General features: G+C 37.6%; 1 protein-coding gene and 2 long non-coding RNA genes across 3 annotated transcripts; 2 read left to right on the top strand and 1 right to left on the bottom strand.

Annotated features, from left to right (window-relative positions):
• Positions 1-1,906: 1,906 nt before the first annotated feature.
• Positions 1,907-12,318, bottom strand: LOC115418193 (uncharacterized). Its single transcript, XR_003935269.1, has 3 exons — positions 12,059-12,318; positions 2,283-2,289; positions 1,907-1,917 (listed from the first exon to the last, which is right to left on the bottom strand). It is a non-coding gene; the product is annotated as an uncharacterized LOC115418193 (long non-coding RNA).
• LOC115418194 (uncharacterized) lies at positions 9,795-19,741 on the top strand. Its single transcript, XR_003935270.1, has 3 exons — positions 9,795-9,893; positions 13,346-13,350; positions 19,730-19,741. It is a non-coding gene; the product is annotated as an uncharacterized LOC115418194 (long non-coding RNA).
• Positions 14,238-16,373, top strand: LOC115418192 (uncharacterized). The gene is made up of 3 exons (XM_030132586.1): positions 14,238-14,708; positions 15,471-15,575; positions 15,720-16,373. The coding sequence occupies exons 1-3, from the start codon at positions 14,315-14,317 to the stop codon at positions 15,920-15,922; spliced, it is 702 nt and encodes a 233-aa protein (XP_029988446.1). The 5' UTR covers positions 14,238-14,314; the 3' UTR covers positions 15,923-16,373.
• Positions 19,742-22,419: the final 2,678 nt, after the last annotated feature.

Here is a 22,419-nt window from a genome sequence, read left to right as displayed (position 1 = left end):
AAGAATGACATGTCGTGTTATTAAAGGGTTTAAATGTCCAAATTGCACTGCTATTATCTACTGTTGCAGCAGAGGCGGTACAGGCTTGATGTCCAGTTAATGTAACGGGTGAAAGCTGTTCGTGGTCAGGGTGGTAATTCCACAGACGGATTAAAAGCCCTACTAAACATTGAGAGAATGACATTTCCTCTGTCGGCTGTGACATTTGTGGTGACATTTGATCGTCAGAGGTTAGCGGTGGTCTAATTCAGTCTGATATGCGGGGCCTGAGCAGATCTGCCATTTTGACCGGTGCTCTCAGTAGAGCTTCTGGAATGCAAAGACATCCTCTCAAGCTTCCAACGCTCCTGTCCTCAGTCCCACAAGACATTAGATGCGTCACTTGTTTTTCCTTATCAAAGCAATTATGCAAATCTTAACATCCACCAGGTCACCAGCAACACATCTAAGAGTCAAGATTTGCCTACATTTTGTTTCTACTAGTACTTTTATTCTGTGATTATTAAAAAAATATATATGTAATAATAATAATAATAATTATATGTGTATATATATATATATATATATATATATATATATATATATATATATATATATACACACACACACACACATATATATATATATATATATATATATACACACACACACACACATACATATTGTGCATACTATAATTTTACATTATAATATTATAGTATAATAAGCTACTTATTATTATTACTACTACTTTGCCACTTGTTTCCACTAGTACTTTCCAATGTGCAATTGCAATTTTTCAGTACTGTTTTTAATAGTTATTGTATCACTTTTTTTTTTTTTTCTTTTTTCTTGTGGTATTTCTTGTGCATATATTCAGTGTTGTGCTGCTTTTGGAACCTCAGTTTCTTGAGGGCTCTGTCCAAAGGATCTATAAAGTTCTATCTAATCTAATCTAATGTAATCCAATCTAATCTAATCTAATCTAATCTAATCTAAGACAAGCCAAGCCAAGCCAAGCCAAGCCAAGCCAAGCCAAGCCAAGCCAAGCCAAGCCAAGCCAAGACCAGTCTGCCTTGGCGGAGGTCTGCGCTCTCCGAGTGCTTTTCAAGTTTGAGTTTGTGGTCGGCTCTTTTTTAAGATTGTCAATATTTTAAGAGCGCACATGAACATGAAGATCCACAGATCCATCCATGAATGTTATTCAAAAGGAGGCCTCAATCCTCAGAAGGATCCCAGATATTGGAACAGTCCTCTGCTGAGTCCTGATAATGGAGATTTATGTAAATGAATCTTTGAAAGATGATAACTCATGACCATCCAGAAGTTTAGCAAATACAGTTTAAACAAGTTCAATAAATATAGACATGAACAACAGGAAATGTGATGAGTAATTTAAACATATTTTATTATCAGAAACATTTTTGCTGAAATTCATATGTTTTTCTTGTTTTTCTTCTTCCATACTTTATATTATTCTGATTTTGCTACAACAGCGGAACCACGACCTACCGGTATATTTGATAGGTCATGACCTACATCTGCTTTTTCTAACAAGCTTTGCTGCTTTTGCTCATGACTATAGGTGCATGTTCATGACACAAACCATTGATAAGCACAAATTAGGTATGATGATCATTTTCCAGTATCTTTGTTTGCCAAACAAAAAATACAAATCCCTGAAAAAAGCATTTCTAAGTTAACTATAACATATCTGGATCTTAATGTGTGAATGAGAGAAAAATGTACTATAGAGAGAAGTATATATTTGTTTTGTAGAACATCTGTATCAGTGTGGACAGGGCACAAATGTGTGTTCAATTCACTGAGGTAAAACCAATGTGAAAATAGAGATTTGTGGCCTCATTAGCTGCACCCATTAGCAGGTAGTTAGTGGCTGGTCAGACATCCAACAGGCCTCACCAACTTTCAACATGACTGGGCTGCGTTCATGTTACTGCATTAATTACAACATTATCTCAGCAAGTACTTCCTAAATGTGCCTTAATTTCACATCTATACTGAAACAGTTTTTTTCTTCTTTGGATTAGGAAGACTAAACTACTCCGGCTCAGTCTTATAAAGGTGGTCACCATGTTTTAGCTGATCTTGTTGGTCACAATCGACCTGCCCTCAGCTGTAGAGATAAGCAGCTCTTAGAATACTTGCTGTGTCAGTTCATTTATTAAAAAGGATTCCCCCCTCCCCCCATTAGCTTAATGCAGTGGCAATCAGATAATCTTCTGGGGGTCCAAATCAGACATCAGTAATCTATCCGCTTTTTTGTTTTTTTTTTTCCAAACCATGAATCTATGGAAGGGAAACTGCTCCAAATAATCTGTGCAATAAATCATACTATGTGTATTATCTGTACACGTCTATGTATATATAATTATGTGTGTAGATGTGTGTATATAGGTGTAAGTATCTCCCCTATCCAACCTGTGGCATGTTCAGAATGTGCACAGCTGTAAGTAGTATTTATAGCTTTTTTTAAAAATTTGTCTTTATTTTTGATTTTGCTCTTTTTTGCTCTTGTGTGCTTTGTGCTCCACTCTTGTTGCTGTAAATTTGGAATTTCTCCTTGTGGGACTAATTTAGGAATACGTTACGTTACGTTACGTTACGTTACGTTACGTTATCTCATTTGTCTGATATTATGCATGGGCAAAATGGGCTGTAGTTGCTTCAGCAGACCACAGAGTGGAGACACTGCTCTCAGTCTGAATACTGTGTCAACCATCAGCTCATGGCAAATGTGGAGTAACTTTACCCACACACAAAACCACTCCCAAGCTAAACTATAACACATATATGGTTACCACTATGCTCAGTGTAACATAAGTATGATAGCTACAGGTAATATTCCTACATACTACAGGGATATAAGTAGTAAATTTCCCAAATGCATCAGTATGATGATTTTTTTTCTTTCCCTGTTACACATATACCAATAAAATCAACCTGAACGTTCATCCTGTTAGATCAAAAATCTAACAGGATGTAACATTTTGAAAAAAAAAAAAAAAAAAAAAAAAAGCAGGGTGGAACTTCCAACTCAAAAAGGTAGGAATGACAGTTGAAGTTTGCATGCTGATTCATGTAGAAAAAACAATGCTTAAAATGTTTTCAGTGGAATTGTCTTTGTTTTTTTTGAGAAGATAAGGAAGTACAAACTAAGATGGGGGATGATGAGTTCATGGACACACAGGAAAAACCACACACTAACAACTCTTTACAATAAACATGTGGCTCTGTTTAGAGAAAATATGACTAAAGAAATCTCAGACACAGAAAGGTTGCTCCATAACACGAACAACCCATATAAGGACTCAAATATACAGCATGTGAAAGGGGTTTTTTCTAACATCAGGACATCTCTGCCCCCTTCTGGCTACTAACAAAGTTCTCCATATGTTCTGATTCATACTAAAGCAAAGCCACTCAACTGTTCTGTAATACTTTTGTGCAGAGCAGATCCACAAACTGAGGTCATCTTGTAATGTGTTTGATTTCTACAGAACAGAAATAATGCCAATGCCAATCCTCAGGCTTTTCCTCATGTTGTTTTAATATGTAAAATAAACAAGACAGATGTTCCCACTCATGTTTTTTTCAATACAACAGACAGTGGTAACTACGGGTTTTCCTCAAACCACAAGTAATGCAGGTTTATTTAAGCAGCTGTGTCTCTACAATATAACAAAGATAAGTTGAGATTCACTGGGACTTCACAAAAACAAAGAAAACAAACCAGCAACAACCAGTGATGATTTAGCTGTGTAAATCCCATATCTTACCTCATAACAACTCAGATCTAGGGGATTTAAGAGGAGCTAATTGCAGAAGTTAAATTAAAAAAACCTGTTAAAATCATTTTACATCTTCATATTTCCTTCATCTGAAGAAACAAACCAAATACTAAATATCAAACAGGTGATTTGTGTCTTTTCAATCACAGTCATGGGCGTTTGGTGGGCTATTCAGTCAGTTAAAATTGGCAAATTAATTTAAGATACCATTAAATGTATGTATTGAACCTTTAAAGGGGTCATATTTTGCTAAACCCACTTTTATTAGTCTTTGGTTCATTTATTTGTGTATTTGGACCCTAATAGTTCCAAAAGAGTGAATTTGAACCCTCCAGGTGCTGCAAAGCTATCTTTATATTCATTTTGGCAAAAATCGAGTTTCAGTTCCCTCTTACTTTATGTTTTATAACTAGTTATGTCACGACATTTGCACATATAAGGTCAAGACTTCCGACAAACATTTCTCCGAGTACGCCATAATTGTTTGTCAGCTGCAGCAGTTGTAGTCTATACTGAAAATATGTCCAAACTTCAAGCCGATTACCTAAAATGTTCTGTTGTTGGTTGTATTAACGAATACAAGTGGCTGAACGGGACAGAGCAGCACAGTCAACAACCTGGAGGGCGTGGGGTGTGAAGTGGCTCATTTGCATTTAAATGCCCAGCACTCAAAACGACCATTCTGGTGTCATTACTCAGAAATAGGGTTGAAGATGGACCTGTGGAGTTTAATGAATGAAGAATTCAGACCCAAGCATAGCATTTACAGTTTATGTAGATCATAGGGAAATGTTTTAAAATGCATAATTCCATTTAAAAAAGTAAAATATCACTCCTTTAACTGAGCCGCTTAGTCCTTGTGATGGTCACTGGGATGTTGGAGCTTATCCCTAATACAAATGGGCAAAGGTGGGGCACACCAAACAACAAAAAATCTATTCACTCTCACATTCAAACACATAAACAGTTTAGAATAAATATTTAATCTTCTAATGTCCTTGTCTTTGAATAGTGGAAGGAAGCTGGAGTAGCAGAGAACCCACAGAAACATCTACAGAACATGCAAAAATGGATTTACAAAAGATACTAAATATTATTATATGAGGAAGAAAAGCTGAGTTAAAAAGCTCAAGTATAATTTAATGGAATAAGTACAATGCATATAATAAAGGAAACTGCATTCACAGAAATAACAAATCAGGATTATAAGTCAGAAAAAAAGTGTTGATATCATAAAGACACACGATTCAAGTGTAATATGATAATTGCCTGTTACACCATTACAGAGTTGAAAGAGCCTAAGCATTAATAGGTCTGCACCAAAACTCTTAAAACAAGTAAAACTTCCACCACCTTCTTTTTTTTTGCATCAGTCATGTGCAGATGCATATGATGTGTTTAGAATGCACTGAAACATGTAAATTCTACATGTTTTTCTGTCTTTTCATGAGCAGCCTGCTCTGCTCCTACAGGCAACACGTGGAGATGAAAGTGTTAAAGGAAATAAGTATCTTTACTGGAAACTATAGTTTGCCTAATTTTACTTATCAAGGATATCTCATATCTTGGAACTTATCTGATTTCTAGAAATGACTCATGCAATTTTTTGTCACCTTCATTCACTTCTCACCTCCAGACAAGTTGTTGGACTGGAGGATAGAAATCTGTCTTGTCACATTTTCCTTTATATTTTAATGTCGTGCTTAACTTTCCTATAGATGACTGTTCCACTTTAAGGAATCGATTCCAACACATTTTATTGTTTTTGCCCTCTGTGTGGGTATACCCTGTACAAGAGCCCTCAGAAACTCTAACGTGTAAATTAAACAACCTCAGTTATTCAGTCAAGCTAGAGCATGTATTGTAACAGCTCAGCCTATTGATGTAATCACGACAACAAGACATGTGCAAACAGAATCCTGATGAAGAATAGTGTTCCAGATGCTTCCAGTGATACAGGACTTTATGAGCAGCAGGTTTTGGTAGCCTAACCTGCACAGAATACAGTTTTTATATAATTATTATTACTATTATTATTATTTTAATTATCTCTTTGGTGGGGTCCCACAAGGGTCTGTTTGAGACCCCTTTTACTTTCTATTTACATGCATCGTTGGGGCAGATCATGCAGATTTACAGCTGTGTGTTACTTAATTTAAAATTTATACTGTTCGTGCATTAAGTCCAGTATCATGTGTCCATATTGCTGACGTTATAAATGAATGGCCAAGTTTTTTACACATAAACAACTCAAGACCTGAGGTATTTATTATAACCTCACTATAGTCCAGTCAATAGCAGTATTAAGCAATTAAGTGCTAATAATGTTTATAATGAGGCCCGTGGTCTTGTGATGTACAGGTGACAAAAGTAGCCAAGTCTAGCTTTGCTCAACTGAGTCTTTCCCCTTTGATGTAGCTGATACATAATGCTACTGCTTTAATATGTAGCTGGTAAAGTGCTTACATCACAGTACACTAGTCATTGCTGCCCTTCATCTGTTACCTATGAGATTTACAATGGATTTCAAGACTGCACTTGTTTGTTTTAATGGATCGGCTCATTTTATAATTCCTCTTTTTTCACCAAATTTAGCCCTTCCCTATCTGAGGCCCTCAGCTGTGAAACTAGACAAACAAAAGTCACCTTTAACTCTATGGCTTTTTCTTAACTGTAGTAATTTTAGGGCAACTTACTTTACATTGTTTTAACTCATGCTCTGGGTTGTACACACTGCTCTTTAACCCCATAATGCCAAACGTATCATATTTGATACATGCGTTTTGAAGCCCTGTACATGATCAGTGCGATATGTTTTTTCTTGAAAAACCTGATGTATACAATTAGATCAGTGGCGGCTGCTCGTCTTTCAGAGAGGGGAAGCTCATTGTCGGCTTACATCAAAAAAATTGTCAGGTTATTTAAACATAAATTCGGTCCTCCGTTCCTTTTTAAGAAAATGGTCAGTGACCTTATCGTACCAAGTAGGCGTCTTTTCCAGGGACTAGACCAGTGTCCTCTCAATGGCCAGCAGAGCCAGGCTGCTTAGATGGCCTTGGCCCATTGTGTTGCAGGTGTAGGACTTGAGCCTTTTTTAAACAAGAGAAGCTCCTTTCTACACCTGCCGATGTAGCTCCAATTGTTGCCACTAGTGACAACAGTTTCTATAGCTGAGGCATTGCACTGTCCAATTCCATATCTTTTAGAAAAATCAAGAAATCATACAGTTTTCCCCTGTTACCCTGTAAGTTCTCATTCGAATACAGGACTTGAAGCTCAGACCTCAGTCTCCCTGAATCAAAATAGAATCAGAACTCAAACAAAAAATTATTAAATTACGTAACTGAAACAAGAAAACATTGAAATTATGTTAAATTGAAACAAGGAAGTACAATGAGTATGTTTTATTTACCGTGCAAGAAATGAACAAGTAATTTCGTAGTGGTTTCTCTCTCGATTTCACAGCAGAATGTGCGACGGTATTAAACTGAACTCTGTCAAGTAAAGGAGTAGATCTCAAAATAGCTGTCAGTCAAACGGGATTCAGCCTTTTGACTGATCCTCCAATTAGCACGTAGAAGCTCAGCGTCCAGCCGAGCTCCGCCCACAGCTCTATTCACCCCCAGAGACGCCGAGTGTCTGGGGGCGGGACAACATCGTGGCATTTATCCAATTACAGTTTTGAGGCAATAAAAAAATCTGTTCCACTCAGTCCCATTGAAGTGCATGGATGCTGAGCGTCTACGGGCAAATGCACTGAGCAGAGATTGTATGAGAAAACAGCGCAACGGGAATGTATGAGAAGTGAACAACATCGAGTCCGTTGATTTGTGATAAAGTTGATTCTGAACGAACTCATCTTTGAGATGAACGTGTTCTAACACATTTGTAGTCAATGAAATGTCAACACAATCGTACATATTTGACCATTTAATTTTCATAATTTTAGGGGAAGCTGAGCTTCCCTTGCAGTCTTTGAGAAATTGCCTCTGAATTAGATACATGCAATACACAGATAGTCCACCTGGGGGAGGAATTCGTTCACCAGAGGCCTTTCCAGTGACACTACAAGACTTCATTAATTAGGAAGGAGGCAGAAATTTTGAAAAGGAACTACCAATTTGTTAGACAGGTTTGTGTTATATTATGTTTTTATGTGTTTAAAAATAATAATATCTGATCATTGAGACCCAAAGTATCAAATACGATACAAAATTGAAAATCATAAATGGAAATTGATATTTGAAAAAAAATAAATTTGTTTGGGTCGTTCAGAAGGGCGAATAAAGGCTCCAGTTTCAAAGAACTGGAATAGTCTGTCAATGATTTAATGGTTCAGGCTTTACAGGGTTAAAACTACATACAGGTATCACAACCATGTTTCATGTCTGGTATCTGGCGGAACAAGACATTCCTGCGGTTTATGTCACTTGCTGTCACTTGCAAGTAAAAGTACAAATAAACACCCCAGCTCCCAGCAACCACAACCAGCTTTTTCCAGTAGGTGACGCAAAAACGGCTCTACACAGTTTTTGGCAACGGAAATCAGATACTACTAGGGCGTGGGTGCCTACAGGTCAACAACAAATTAGGCACTTAAAATGATGCTAGTAGAACATGTACAAACAAATGCTACAGGGCGTTTTTTTTTCCCCCACAAATTCAGAGGAAGAGAGGAAACAAGTTTTCTTCCCACTTACTTAGAATCTAGGAGTTTCATAGTGGGAGGGTTTTCATGTTTGTTTGTTTTTTTATTACTAATAGGTGTCCTCAGACCTTCATGACCAGTGGAGGATGGTGCTAAACAAGATTTGGGGGGACATAAGAGAATATGAACCCAGCATTTGTGAATTTTTTTTTCAAAGTTTCAGCTGATAATTCTTAGAAATAAGCTCTTGTTACTTCTGCAGTTCATACTCTCGTATCCCATGTGGCAAACTCTCAACCTAACCATAAGACCACCAGTCAGCTACATGGCTTCATACAGATAGAGACAAAACTTAATTTGGGAACTGCCAGAAAACTAACACTGGGTCTTTATGGGTTAAAAGTGTTACTTTATGGATGAATTCACATTTAGTTTAATCAGGAGGGGTTTTTTTTAGAAGCGATGGGAGAGCATATGGTCTATCAGTATTCTCTGTACAGTGTAGGCTTTGTGTCCAAGCCTGACCTGTGCTCTCACATTACAGTGCCACAGGTTTACCATTGCGACGGGCTTGTGTTTCAGTCAGGTGAAAGGCACAGGAGGGACAATGGAGGAAGGGACTGAGCAGACAGAAAAGAAACACACACAGCGAAATGTGAAAGAAGCTGTGTCCAACAACAAAACATCCAAAAGGACCCAGAAAAGCAGATAGATGAGATGTAGAGGAGCTGCCTCTCACTCTCTGGTGTTTCCTTTTTACACATATAGGTGCTGGTGCAAAGTTATTAAATCAACAGTGTAGCTTAGTAGTCTATGATTACATTAAATGTGTGCTTATTTGCTGTTAACCCACAATAACATGCTTTCAAAAATGCAAAAAAAAAAAAAAAAAAAAAAAAAATTAGGATTTCCAAAAAAACAGTCTTTAAAAATGTTCACATCATTCTGTACAATTTCTTCATAAGAACACAGTTTTTTTTTCTGGCTGCAGTTCTCCAGAACTGGCCTGACTTCTAGTCAAAACTCCATTAAAGTCACACAACCCCTTTTTTTCCTCCAAGGCATCATGTTGGTATAATTTTAGTACTACTGCGTACGTTTGACTCATGGTGTCAGAGTTCTGAGATACCTTACTGTATCACACCCTTCCTAAGAAGCTGACCAAAGAGATATAAATCTTATTTCAATCTGATAGGAGGTGTTTGTCTTCAAAACTGATGAACTGAAACATCCCCATTTGGATTCTGGGTAGACATGACTCCTCATCATAAGTTTTTTACTCATTAACGACAGAACATGCCCAAGAGATACATTAAGGTTTAAAGGAGTGATATTTAGCTTTTTTTTAGATGGAATTATTCCTCGGCTTGGCTGTGTGAATCGGTCACTGGTGGAAAAAAGGGGAGATCACCATCTCCCTTTTTTTCTGGGATCTCTGTGTAAAAGTGGCTAAAGTCCCTTCAATAATTGCCTCTCTCCTCAAACGTACTTGCTGTTTGCTCCGACCACGAATACGATGGGTAGCCAGTCATATTTGTGTTTTTTGCCTCTGGTTTGCAATGCAGGCCTGTAAAGACAAGAAATCCTGCTCCCTCTGGTTTTGCCCTGTGGAACCTCATTTCAGAAAAAAAACACACTGTGTTACAGTCAGTGGAGACCAGTAATTTTATCCCATTTGGCTGGTGCCATCATTTACACATATGATATTTGTCAGTTTTAAAAATAGTTTTAAGTCAAGAGAGTTTGTTGTAAAACTGTTTACACATCAGACTGTGAAAATACACGAGTCATGTCATTGGTAACATTGTGTCTGTTCGTGATCTGTTCAGAGTCATTAAACATGTCTGTGCAGCTTTGAAAGAGTGATATTTAGCTTTTTTTTTTTTTTTTTATAAAATGGAATTATGCATTTTAAAAGACTTGCCTGTGGTCTACATAAACTGTAAATGCTGTGCTTGGGTCTGAATTCTTCATTAATTCAATTCCGCAGGTCCATCTTCAACCCTATTTCTGAGTAATGACACCAGAAAGGTTGTTTTGAACGTTGGCCCTTTAAATGCAAATGAGCCACTTCATGCCCCACCCCCTCCAGGTTGTTGGCTGTGCTGCTCTGTCCCGTTCAACCAACAACTGAACATTTTAAGTAATCGGCTCGAAGTTGGGACATATTTTCAGTATGGACTACAACTGCTGCCGCTGACAAACAATTATGTTGTACTCAGAGAAATGTTCGTCGGAAGTCTTGACCTTATATGTGCAAATGTCGTGACGTAACTAGTTATAGAAGTAACAAATTAAGCAAGAATTAAAACAGGTTGTAGAAATCCACTCGATTTTTGCCAAAATAAATCCAAAGATCGCTTTGCAGCACCTGGAGGGTTCAAATTCAAACTTTTTGAACTATTAGGGTCCAAATACACAAATAAATGTTCCAAAGACTAATAAAAGTGGATTTAGCAAAATATGACCTCTTTAAGGTGTTATTATTCTGTGGTTGTATCACCAAAGAAATTGTGAGTTAATATTTAACTGATATGTGCTATAGTTTGTCTCATTTCAGATCAGACTACTATATGTATATCCTTTGGAATAGGCACAAAGACAATGATATAGTGCGCAAACGTCCAGTTGTAGAGATGCTTCAGTCTATTCAGGATTAAATTTATTGTCTTTATGTGTACATATACCAAAATTTGGGCAAGTAGTTCTCAGCTAAGTTAAATACAAATACAAAAAAACCTCAAGATAAAACACACACTATAATATATACATCATATATATAATGAAATGTAAAACGCTATGTACAGTGGTAAATACAAGCAGAGGTGTAATAGTCGATGAAATAGTAATTAGATAGATAGATAGATAGATAGATAGATAGATAGATAGATAGATAGATAGATAGATAGATAGATAGATAGATAGATAGATAGATAGATAGATAGATAGATAGATAGATAGATAGATAGATAGATAGATACTTTATTAATCCTGAGGGAAATTCAAGATATTGTTATCATTTTAGAATAATAAAATAATGTAAGTAGAGCAGTATGGTAGTTGGCACTGAGGTCCTGGGTTCATCACTGGTCCCATGTTTGGATGTGTAACTAGGTGGGTTAACTGGTCACTGTAAATTGCCCATAGAAGTGAATATGAGAGTGAATGTCTGTTCACCTCAATGAACTGTCAAAAATTTGCAGGATGTACCCAGTGCCTCCACTTAATGTCAGGTGGGATAGGCTCTAGATCCCTGCAAACCTCCAGAGGATTAAGAGGTTACAGAAAATGAATAAATGAATGAATGAATATGTGAGGTAAAACCATTTAAAATCCACCAGGTTGCTGGCAGGGTTATATTTGAGCCATGGCTGAACAGCTGTTGTGCACATCAAACATAGAAGATGATCTCTTTCAGATTAAACCTAATCTAGTCTTGCATTAGACATCTTTTATTATAAACCTAATTATAACCCTAAAGTTCTGTGAAAAGGGTGTGTGCGTAAAGATTCAGAAAGACTGACCTATATTCAGTGTTGTTTCCCAGGTTACAGAGCACAGACCCTTACCCCTTTTCCACCAAACAGGTTCCAGGGGTGGTTCGGAGCCAGTGCTGAACTGTAGTGATGTGCGGATTGATACTGAAATATCAATATCTCCGAAACCAAATCTTTACACTGTAGAATTGATTCACAAAACAAAATATCGATACTTTTGACACTTCAGTCATTTGAGGCAATACATATCAGGAATACAGTGGAAAGTAGCTGAACTATTGGGATCTGGTCCAAATGATATGCGACTGGTGGGAACTACTTCTTGTTCCACCTGGGTAAACGTGTACTGTGTCACGCTTCTCAGTCAGTCAACTCTGACTCACTCAGTTTGTACAGAGTGAAAAATGAAACAGACTAAAGGGGAAAACAGTAAATATATTACTGTTCCTTAACAAAAATTTGTGAATGAACGAAAGTGTCAATGTTGGATGCTTTTGTTGAAGTGTTACATGTTCAGTATTTTCATGTTTAATGTTAACACGTTCATGTAACACGAATTAATATGCAAGTTTTCATTTTTGTAATAGTTCCTAATAATTAATTAATAATTACTCTAATGTCTTGTATTCTTTATGAAGTTATGATTTGAAATCCACTATTATTACAGATACACAATTTTTATTTATTTTTTAAATTTTCCAGACATTAAGTGCATTTGTACAAAATATCAGTATCACATCAGTATTGCTGATACCAGCCTGAATTTTACTTGGTATTGAATCGGAAAGGAAATCCGTGGTATCGAACATCACTAACTGACTTAGCACCACGTTGTTGTTTGTCCACCGCCTAAGCACTGGCCAAACCAGTTCCAAAGTGGTTCCAAACAGATTCCAGGTAAGCACAAACTTCTGGACCTATGCTGCGTTCCAGGCCATTTTTTGAGCCCTTAAGTCACAACTTCAAATCACGACTTTGTAACATTCCAGGCAAGTCACGCCAAACTGCCTGAGCGCAAGGAATTGTAGTAGCTAGATGTGAACAAACCAGCACGGCAGACTGTATTTTATGCTCATTTACAATCATTTTTATGGCCAAGGGTGCTTGCTCTTTGCTTATTTGAGGGAAACAGAGGAGGAAAACGGCGCATAAGGCAAGAGAAGCTGTTATACCTTTCATGTTATATTATTTATATATCTGGATACATATTTGGTATTAATTTATTCTTGCAGTCAATGGACTGAAAACTAGCTAAGGCTAGAGCAGCTGCTGATTATGCAGAACATTTGCAGATAAATAATGTCAGAGCAATACCTGTTTTAATAAACAATTTGCATAAACACCACATCCATGGGGGCTGCCATTGCTACATAACGTCAGAACTTGGAACTGGGAGTACATCGATCTAGTACGAGTAAAAAAAAAATAAAAAAAAAAGTTCTAGTACGAGTTCACGGGTGGGAAGTCACGGGTTTGACTGCCATTCCAGTGCCTTTTCACTGGTTAGTGATGTGACATTCATGAGTGAATCAAATCTTTTGAACGGCTCTTTGAAATGAACAATGGGAACCGAGTCTTTGTAAAGAGCCGTTCATTTTTTTTTTTAAAGGAGGGAGTGTCTGATTGCCTGCCAATTTAGCTTCACTGGGGAGGCATTGGGCAGGAGGAAAAAGTTCGAGCAGAAAAAAAAGAGTCATTGTGCACTGCGCATGTCTCATGGCAAGAAGTTAGCAAAAAACAACAGTTTGAAGTGTGTATGTTTACACACATTTATTGTTCTTGTTTTGAGTAGAATAAAATGTTATTTCATGAGAAAATGTTTTATTTTCTTCTTCCTTTTTAGGCTACAGACTAGTCCACATAATGTACCGTGATGTTTTTGGTCAAATTCCAGCATTTGCCTAATGTCACCTATCACTGGCATTTATTTAGCCCATACATTTGAACTAACTATTCTTTTTTACGGTAAGATAATATTTACTGCCGCACCAATTAAACACCTTTAAAATGTAATGTCAGTCATCACATGTAGCCTATTTAGTCATTAAAACATTGGTGTTTCAAAATAATGCAAAAAACATAAAAGAGCCAGTCTTTTGAACGGCTCTTTTCAGTTAACGGCTCCTGATTGAACGACTCCCTTCAAAGAGCCAGAAGTCCCATCACTATCACTGGTAGAAGGCTGAAAAACACCAGTTACGGGTTACCTGGAACGCAGCATGAAACATGAGACAGACCGAGTTACGAATCAATGACGCATCCCCCATCGTCATCGGTGGGCGTGGTTACGGACCAAAACAGGAACTGCGAAAGCCATGAACCGCCATTTTTAAAACTACAACCAGCGGGTTTTTAGCTTAGTTTTTAGAGAAAGAATTATGAAAGTCAAAAACAAGCAGCATTGGACTGAGGAGGAGACCCAGTGCTTTGTGGCACTGTGGACTTCATCCGAAGTCCAAGACAAGTTGGAGGGAGCCACTCGAACAAAGCCGGTGTTCGAACAAATACAAAGAGCGATGACTGCTGCCGGCTACGACCGGACCCTGGCCCAGCTTGTAAATAAACTAAAGAAGGTAAAGAAGGAGTACTGGAACCGTAAAAGACAGCTTGGACACAGCGGCCGACCGAAAAGAATCCCATATTTCGACCTGCTGGACTCAGTTTTAGGAGACAAGCCGGTGAATCAGACCACCGGTGCACGGAACGGGGCCACAGCGGACATGGACTCGATTAAGAACGAGCCTGATGTTGAGACTGCGGCAAACGATACGGGTAAGTTATGTTCCTCCAACGCATGGTTAATAGCCCACAAAATGTCGATTTAAGAGATTAAAACGGGCTGCAAACGTTACGGAATTTAAAACGCTAGCAAGTGGTATGCTAACAACAAGCTAACGATAACGTTTCCCGTTGTTGTGCCGAATTCTGCTCCCTGCCGAAAACAGCCCCCCCTCCCTCAGTCAGCCATGAGGAGGACAATGTGCCCCAAAATCACACTCACAAACTGCTGAGAAATGCTCCCTGCTCACCCTGGCAGATTGGTTTTTCACCTTCTTAACACCATCATTGCTGTGTAGCAATTCAGTAATTAATAATATTGTAAGATATTGCAGTTATGTTTTTTATCTGTTTAATATTAAAGCATGTGCGAACTGTAAGGTAAATACAACTTTCAAAAGGTAAATCTTAAATACACAACACACAAAATATCTGAAAATAAAAAAAGATACGTCTGAAAACTGCATCACCCATCAGAATAAGCTTGTGAAGCCAAAGGAGTGAAATGACTTTTGCAGCTCACATTTGGACCTATTCTGATGTGACAAGAGTGAATTTGGTGCATATTGTCCTCTTCATGGCTGACTTAGGAAGGGGGAGCTATTTTCGGCAGCTGCTGCGAGTTGCAGTTGATGTTTCCTCAGTGGGTTCATAAAAGGCAGAACCGAACTGAGTAGTCAACTTAACTGTGCTATTGTCCACATTGGTGAAAAGATGTGAAGTTAAAGCAGGGCTCCTTTGTTTTGTTTTTTACAGAGTTGTTGTCCACGAAAGATTCCAAGTCGCCGCTGCGACCATTCATCTGCACCTCACCGACTCCATCCTGCAGTACTTCTTCCTCCTCTCATCAAATCAGATCAGGTAAGATTTGTTCAGATGGTCCAGTGCACGCAAACACCATGCAGATCATTTAAACTTCTCACACCACCTACACTAACCAAGCAAAGTATTGTTGTGTAATGGTGATGTATGTAGTAACTGTTTTACTGTTTTGCTTTTACACAGAAAAAAGAAAGCGGAATTCTAACACTGAGTTGTTGGAATATCTTGAGAGGTCAGAGGAGAGGTTTCTGGAGCAGACTAGGAGGGACCAAGACGTCACAGCGGCTTTGCTCCAAAACATCCAGAGGATGAATGAAACCTCAAGCACACTTGTTGTTCTGATGGAGCGCATGGTTTCTGTGATGGAAGGTCTGTCACAGAAATGAAGACGTTAAGATTGGACTCACCACTGTTTTTGCACAGCAGCACCTTGATTTTTCTCCCCTTTTTTTTAAAAAAAAAGAATTTTTTTAAGCTTTTTTTTTTCTTTTATTTTAGCCTATTTGTCTTTTTTTTTCATTTGTGTGAATAAACCCGTTTGAATTGCAAAAGCTCATTTTGTCCATGTTTTCCTATGCCTCATAAACTTGGGTAACAATGCTGCTCTGCTGACATCAGTAATTATGTTTACAGACTATCCTTGGACCAGATCAAGCGGTAAAAGGGGGACACATTTCATGTTCAAGAAGTTCTGTGTTTAAACTAAATAACTTATCTCCATGTTTAATACATGTATGAATAGGTCTCAGTCAGGACTTTCACAAGACATGTTACAATGTACAGAAATAAAATTTTGGGGTAAAAATGGTTAAATTACTGCTGCATGACACGGGGACTCTAACATTTTTTTTTATTTTTTTTTGCTTTACACAAATGTACAAAACATGCTGTTCTCATAAGAAATTGAGAATAAAATAAACATAGGGCTTTAGCTATGATGTAAAATTACAGTTGTGATCAATATTGGATAAAAATGTTGAAATGATAAGTTTTTATGAACACATATGTTGTGACGTGGGGAAAGCAGTTTGTTACTTAGTTCAGTTGGCAGAATAAAGACTTTGGAACTAAAACACTACAAATGTGCTAATAAACTTTTATTTAACATGCATATCACAACTGAGGTGATATATACAGCTAAGAGAGCATTTTCTGTGGTCTACATAAACTGTAAATGCTGTGCTTGGGTCTGAATTCTTCATTAATTCAATTCCACAGGTCCATCTTCAACCCTATTTCTGAGTAATGACACCAGAAAGGTCGTTTTGAGCGCTGGCCCTTTAAATGCAAATGAACCACTTCATGCCCCACCCCCTCCAGGTTGTTGGCTGTGCTGCTCTGTCCCGTTCAACCAACAACTGAACATTTTAGGTAATCGGCTCGAAGTCTGGACATATTTTCAGTATGGACTACAACCGCTGCTGCTGACAAACAATTATGGCGTACTCGGAGAAATGTTCATTGGAAGTCTTGACCTTATATGTGCAAATGTCGTGACGTAACTAGTTATAGACGTAGCAAATTAAGGAGGAATTAAAACAGATTGTTGGAATCCACTCGATTTTTGGCAAAATGAATCTAAAGATCGCTTTGCAGCACCTGGAGGGTTCAAATTCAAACTTTTTGAACTATTAGGGTCCAAATACACAAATAAATGTACCAAAGACTAATAACAGTCGGTTTAGCAAAATATAACCCCTTAACATGGACAGATGTGTAGTAATGTTCACATCTTTTGACATTTTTTTTACCTCCCTCTCAAACATCATGGTGAAATATATGGATTACAAAGCACACCATTGCACATAAATCTGGACTAAAATATTTGTACCTCTTTGATGTGATTTATTTTTGAAGTTTAAAGTGTAAATAGGACTCAGTATGTAATCATTGCACCTGGTCAAAGGCAGACTGAGCTCATGAAATCGCATTGTAGATCACCCCAATTCATATGGCATTTGGCGTGCTATACATATGCATTTTCGTCCTTTTGCATGTTATTCAGCGCTATTTGATCGCATGTCAATGTATGCCAAGATCTCTGGTTCACATATCTGCAACCGCTAACCCTCACCCTAACCCTAACTGCTAATCGCATGGTATTTTACGCAGCGTGAACATACACGTGGAAAGCTTATAATACGTACAGATAACACGCCAATTCATGATATCACAGTGTCAAAGGTGATTATTAATGTGTATGAATAAGAATAAAAAAAGAGGAATGTGTCTGAAAACAAAATTATTCCAACCTTCTGGGTAACTGTATTTCATTACAGCCATTGAACATGGACTGAATCTAGGGGCCAATTTTAACCCTTCAACAACTGCAGTCTCTCCGGTGCTGCATATTACGCTTTACAGTATTCAGACGACTGTAACTCCTGAACGATTTGTGCTATCCATAAAATTCTGAGATCCTGAACTTTCCAACACTATGTTAAGACTTTACGGCAGCAGTGTGAGACTCTATTACAAGTTCAAAGAAACTGTTTCAGAAACTTCCACATACTCTAAAAACACCTGGAAATAACAAAAAATATGACACCATAATACGGATACTGAATTTTCAAGACAAAAAAAGCATGATTGAGCAGATGTAAAATAGATTAAAGTTTATTTTTGCAATCTCAAAAAGTTTCATTATGGACATTTACAGTTGTTTCTCATAATGAATATGCTAAAAACTTCAAGTTATTTTCTTTTTTTTTTTTTTTTTACTAAAACACACTGTTTTAAGCATTTACTATATATATATATATATATATATATATATATATATATATATATATATATATATATATGTATATATATATATATATATATATATATATATATATATATATATATATATATATATATATATATATATATATATATATATATATACAGTACAGGCCAAAAGTTTGGACACACCTTCTCATTCTTTGCATTTTCTTTATTTTCATGACTATTTACATTGTAGATTCTCACTGAAGGCATCAAAACTATGAATGAACACATGTGGAATTATGGACTTAACAAAAAAGTGTGAAATAACTGAAAACATATCTTATATTCTAGTTTCTTCAAAGTAGCCACCCTTAGCTCTGATGACTGCTTTGCACACCCTTGGCATTCTCTTGATGAGCATCAAGAGGTAGTCACCTGAAATGGTTTTCACTTCATAGCTGTGCCTCATCAGGGTTACTTAGTGGAATTTCTTGCCTTATTGATGGGGTTGGGACCATCAGTTGTGTTGTGCAGAAGTCAGGTTGATGCACAGCTGACAGCCCTATTGGACAACTGTTAGAATGCATATTATGGCGAGAACCAATCAGCTAAGTAAAGACAAACGAGTGGCCATCATTACTTTAAGAAATGAAGGTCAGTCAGTCTAGAAAATTTCAAAAACTTTGAATGTGTCCCCAAGTGCAGTCGCAAAAACCATCAAGCGCTACAACGAAACTGGCTCACATGAGGACCGCCCCAGGAAAGGAAGACCAAGAGTCACCTCTGATGCTGAAGATAAGTTCATGCGAGTCACCAGCCTCAGAAATCGCAAATTAACAGCAGCTCAGATTAGAGACCAGATGAATACCACACAGAGCTCTAGCAGCAGACACATCTCTACAACAACTGTTAAGAGGAGACTGCGTGAATCAGGCCTTCATGGACAAACAGCTGCTAGGAAACCACTGCTCAGGAGAGGCAACAAACAGAAGAGATTTATTTGGGCCAAGAAACCCAAGGAATGGACATTAGACCAGTGGAAATCTGTGCTTTGGTCTGATGAGTCCAAATTTGAGATCTTTGGATCCAACCGCCGTGTCTTTGTGCGATGCAGAAAAGGTGAACGGATGGATGCTACATGCCTGGTTCCCACCATGAAGCATGGAGGCGGAGGTGTGATGGTGTGGGGGTGCTTTGGTGGTGACGCTGTTGGGGATTTATTCAAGATTGAAGGCAACCTGAATCAGCATGGCTACCACAGCATCCTGAAGTGACATGCCATTCCATCCGGTTTGCGTTTAGTTGGACCATCATTTATGTTTCAACAGGACAATGACCCCAAACACACCTCCAGGCTGTGTGAGGGATATCTGACCAAGAAGGAGAGTGATGGAGTGCTGCGCCAGATGACCTGGCCTCCACAGTCACCGGACCTGAACCCAATTGAGATGGTTTGGGGTGAGCTGGACCGCAGAGTGAAGGCAAAAGGGCCAACAAGTGCTAAGCATCTCTGGGAACTTCTTCAAGACTGTTAGGAAACCATTTCAGGTGACTACCTCTGGAAGCTCATCAAGAGAATGCCAAGAGTGTGCAAAGCAGTCATCAGAGCTAAGGGTGGCTACTTTGAAGAAACTAGAATATAAGATATGTTTTCAGTTATTTCACACTTTTTTGTTAAGTACATAATTCCACATGTGTTCATTCATAGTTTTGATGCCTTCAGTGAGAATCTACAATGTAAATAGTCATGAAAATAAAGAAAATGCAAAGAATGAGAAGGTGTGTCCTAACTTTTGGCCTGTACTGTATACATATATATATATATATATATATATATATATATATATATATATATAAAAAGCTTTACAGTATTCAAATGACTGTAACTCCTGAACCATTTGCACTATCCATAAATTCTGAGATCCTGAACTTTCCGACACTAGGTAAGACTTTACGGCAGCAGTGTGAGACTCTTTTAAAAGTTAAAAGGAACTGTTTCAGATACTTCCACGTACTCTAAAAATACCTGGAAATAACAAAAAATATGAAGCCATAATATGGATACTGAATTTTCAAGACAAAAAAAAAGCATGATTGAGCAGATGTAAAATAGATTAAAGTTTATTTTTGCAATCTCAAAAAGTTTCATTATGGATAGTTACAGTTGTTTCTGATAATAAATATGCTAAAAACTCCAAGTTAGTTTTTTTTTTTTATTTTTTTTTTTACAAAAACACACTGTTTTAAGCATTTATAATTTATGAAAATAAAGATAATTAACGGCAAGATTTTAAAAGTTCAGTTATTCCTGAAAACAAATGTGCAAAAGAATTGGCAAAAAAGAAATTTTTGGACACTTTTATTGGAAAAAAAATACATGAAGACACCTTGGCGGCCTGTTATAATGGCAGTCTTAAAAGGGTTAATGTATGTGAAAACTGCACAGATGGAAGATATATGATATGGAAACACAAAAACAGTGTAGGTTTTTTAACTGAAATATCACATTTTCATCAACCTTTACTTTTAGACAGGATGAAATCAATAAGCAAAGATGAAACTATACTGTGACAATTTAATACAGGGATTAAAAGACTAAAATCCTAAGACCAGAATAGACTCACATAGGGTGTGTCTGTTGATACTGTAAATAACAAAACTGTTCCAAAACATGTTTGAGCTGCTTCTGTCTGTGTGTTGGTTCAGACACAGTAATTGCCAAAGAGTTTCCTGTAGAACCGGTTTCTTTCTCATTACCACACACAGAACAGAGTCACCCCTCCTTTGTTCTCACCACACCCAATGGCACTCGGAAAGCTCGTCTTTTTTTTTTTTCAGCAGACATGCCATGTTAATGAGGTAAAAGGTAGCTGTGTGTTTAGTGCTCAGATGCAGTTGTTAAAATGCTGTAAGAGCAGCTCTGTTTGTGTTCAGAGTTGAAGCCATGGCTGCCATTCCACTCATATAGGGGAAAGTCAAACCTGTGGCAGCAGAGAGGCAACACAGAGGGAGTGGCAGAGGTGTGATCACTGTGACACTGTGTGAGGAGGAAAAACAACAAAACATTACCGAGAATTACCTTACAGTTTACATCTATGTCAGGCTCAGAATAATGTAATGTTAGGAAAACTTTAACCATAAAGACCCAGTGCTACTTTCGTGGCATTTCCCAAATGGATATTTCTTTCTATTTAACCTTTTGTAAGTAATTTATCACCATTAATTACAATTACCATTTATTACCTCTGCCAAGGAGGTTATGTTTTTGTCGGCGTTGGTTTGTCTGTTTGTCTGGTTGTGTGCAAGATAACTCAAAAAGTTATGGACGGATTTGGATGAAAATTTCAGGAAATGTTGATACTGGCACAAGGAACAAATGATTAAATTTTGGTGGTGATCGGGGGTGTGTGTGTGTGTGGGGCCCACTGATCTGCCTTGGCGGAGGTCTGCGCTCTCCGAGTGCTTCTCTAGAAAAGACAGCGCAGACCTCCGCCAAGGCAGATCAGTGGGCCCCCCACACACACCCCCCCGATCACCACCAAAATTTAATCATTTGTTCCTTGTGCCAGTATCAACATTTCCTGAAATTTTCATCCAAATCTGGGGCACTGATCTGCCTTGGCGGAGGTCTGCGCTCTCTGAGTGCTTCTAGTTATCCTCTGTTTTTAAGCATTTTTTTCAGTGAAAATCAGGTACTTTTCAATATTTAATTTGCTGATCATGTAGATGTTCATTAAAGCTCAGAGTAAATTCAAAGGTTATGATGTCAGAAACAGAGAAAACTGAAGAAAAAGTGATTTCTTGAGCAAAAATACCATTAACTGAACAACTGAACACAAATACATGTGTCTCCATCCACTGTCACTGATCCAACTCCATGGGTTTTACTGGTGAATCAATGTTGTAGAAGATGACAGTGTTTCCACTGTAACTACAGAGCCTCTGAACGTCCAAATGAGTCATATCTGATGACCATGAAAAGATGACAAACTGTATTTTACACCAGTTATTTACATGTATTAATAGAATTAGTGGATCAACAGGTATTAAACGGTCAAAATTTTGAGGAAAAAAAGGCAGAATTCCGTTATTAAAGTGAGAATTCCGTTATTGAAGTCAGATTTCTGAGAAAAGTCAGAATTTTGAGATTAAAGTCAGAATTGCGAGAAAA

The sequence above is a fragment of the Sphaeramia orbicularis genome, chromosome 4 (assembly GCF_902148855.1).
Source record: "Sphaeramia orbicularis chromosome 4, fSphaOr1.1, whole genome shotgun sequence".
Lineage (NCBI taxonomy): Eukaryota > Metazoa > Chordata > Actinopteri > Kurtiformes > Apogonidae > Sphaeramia > Sphaeramia orbicularis.
Note: the sequence above shows the minus strand (reverse complement) of the source record. Positions and strands in the feature narration are given on the sequence as shown.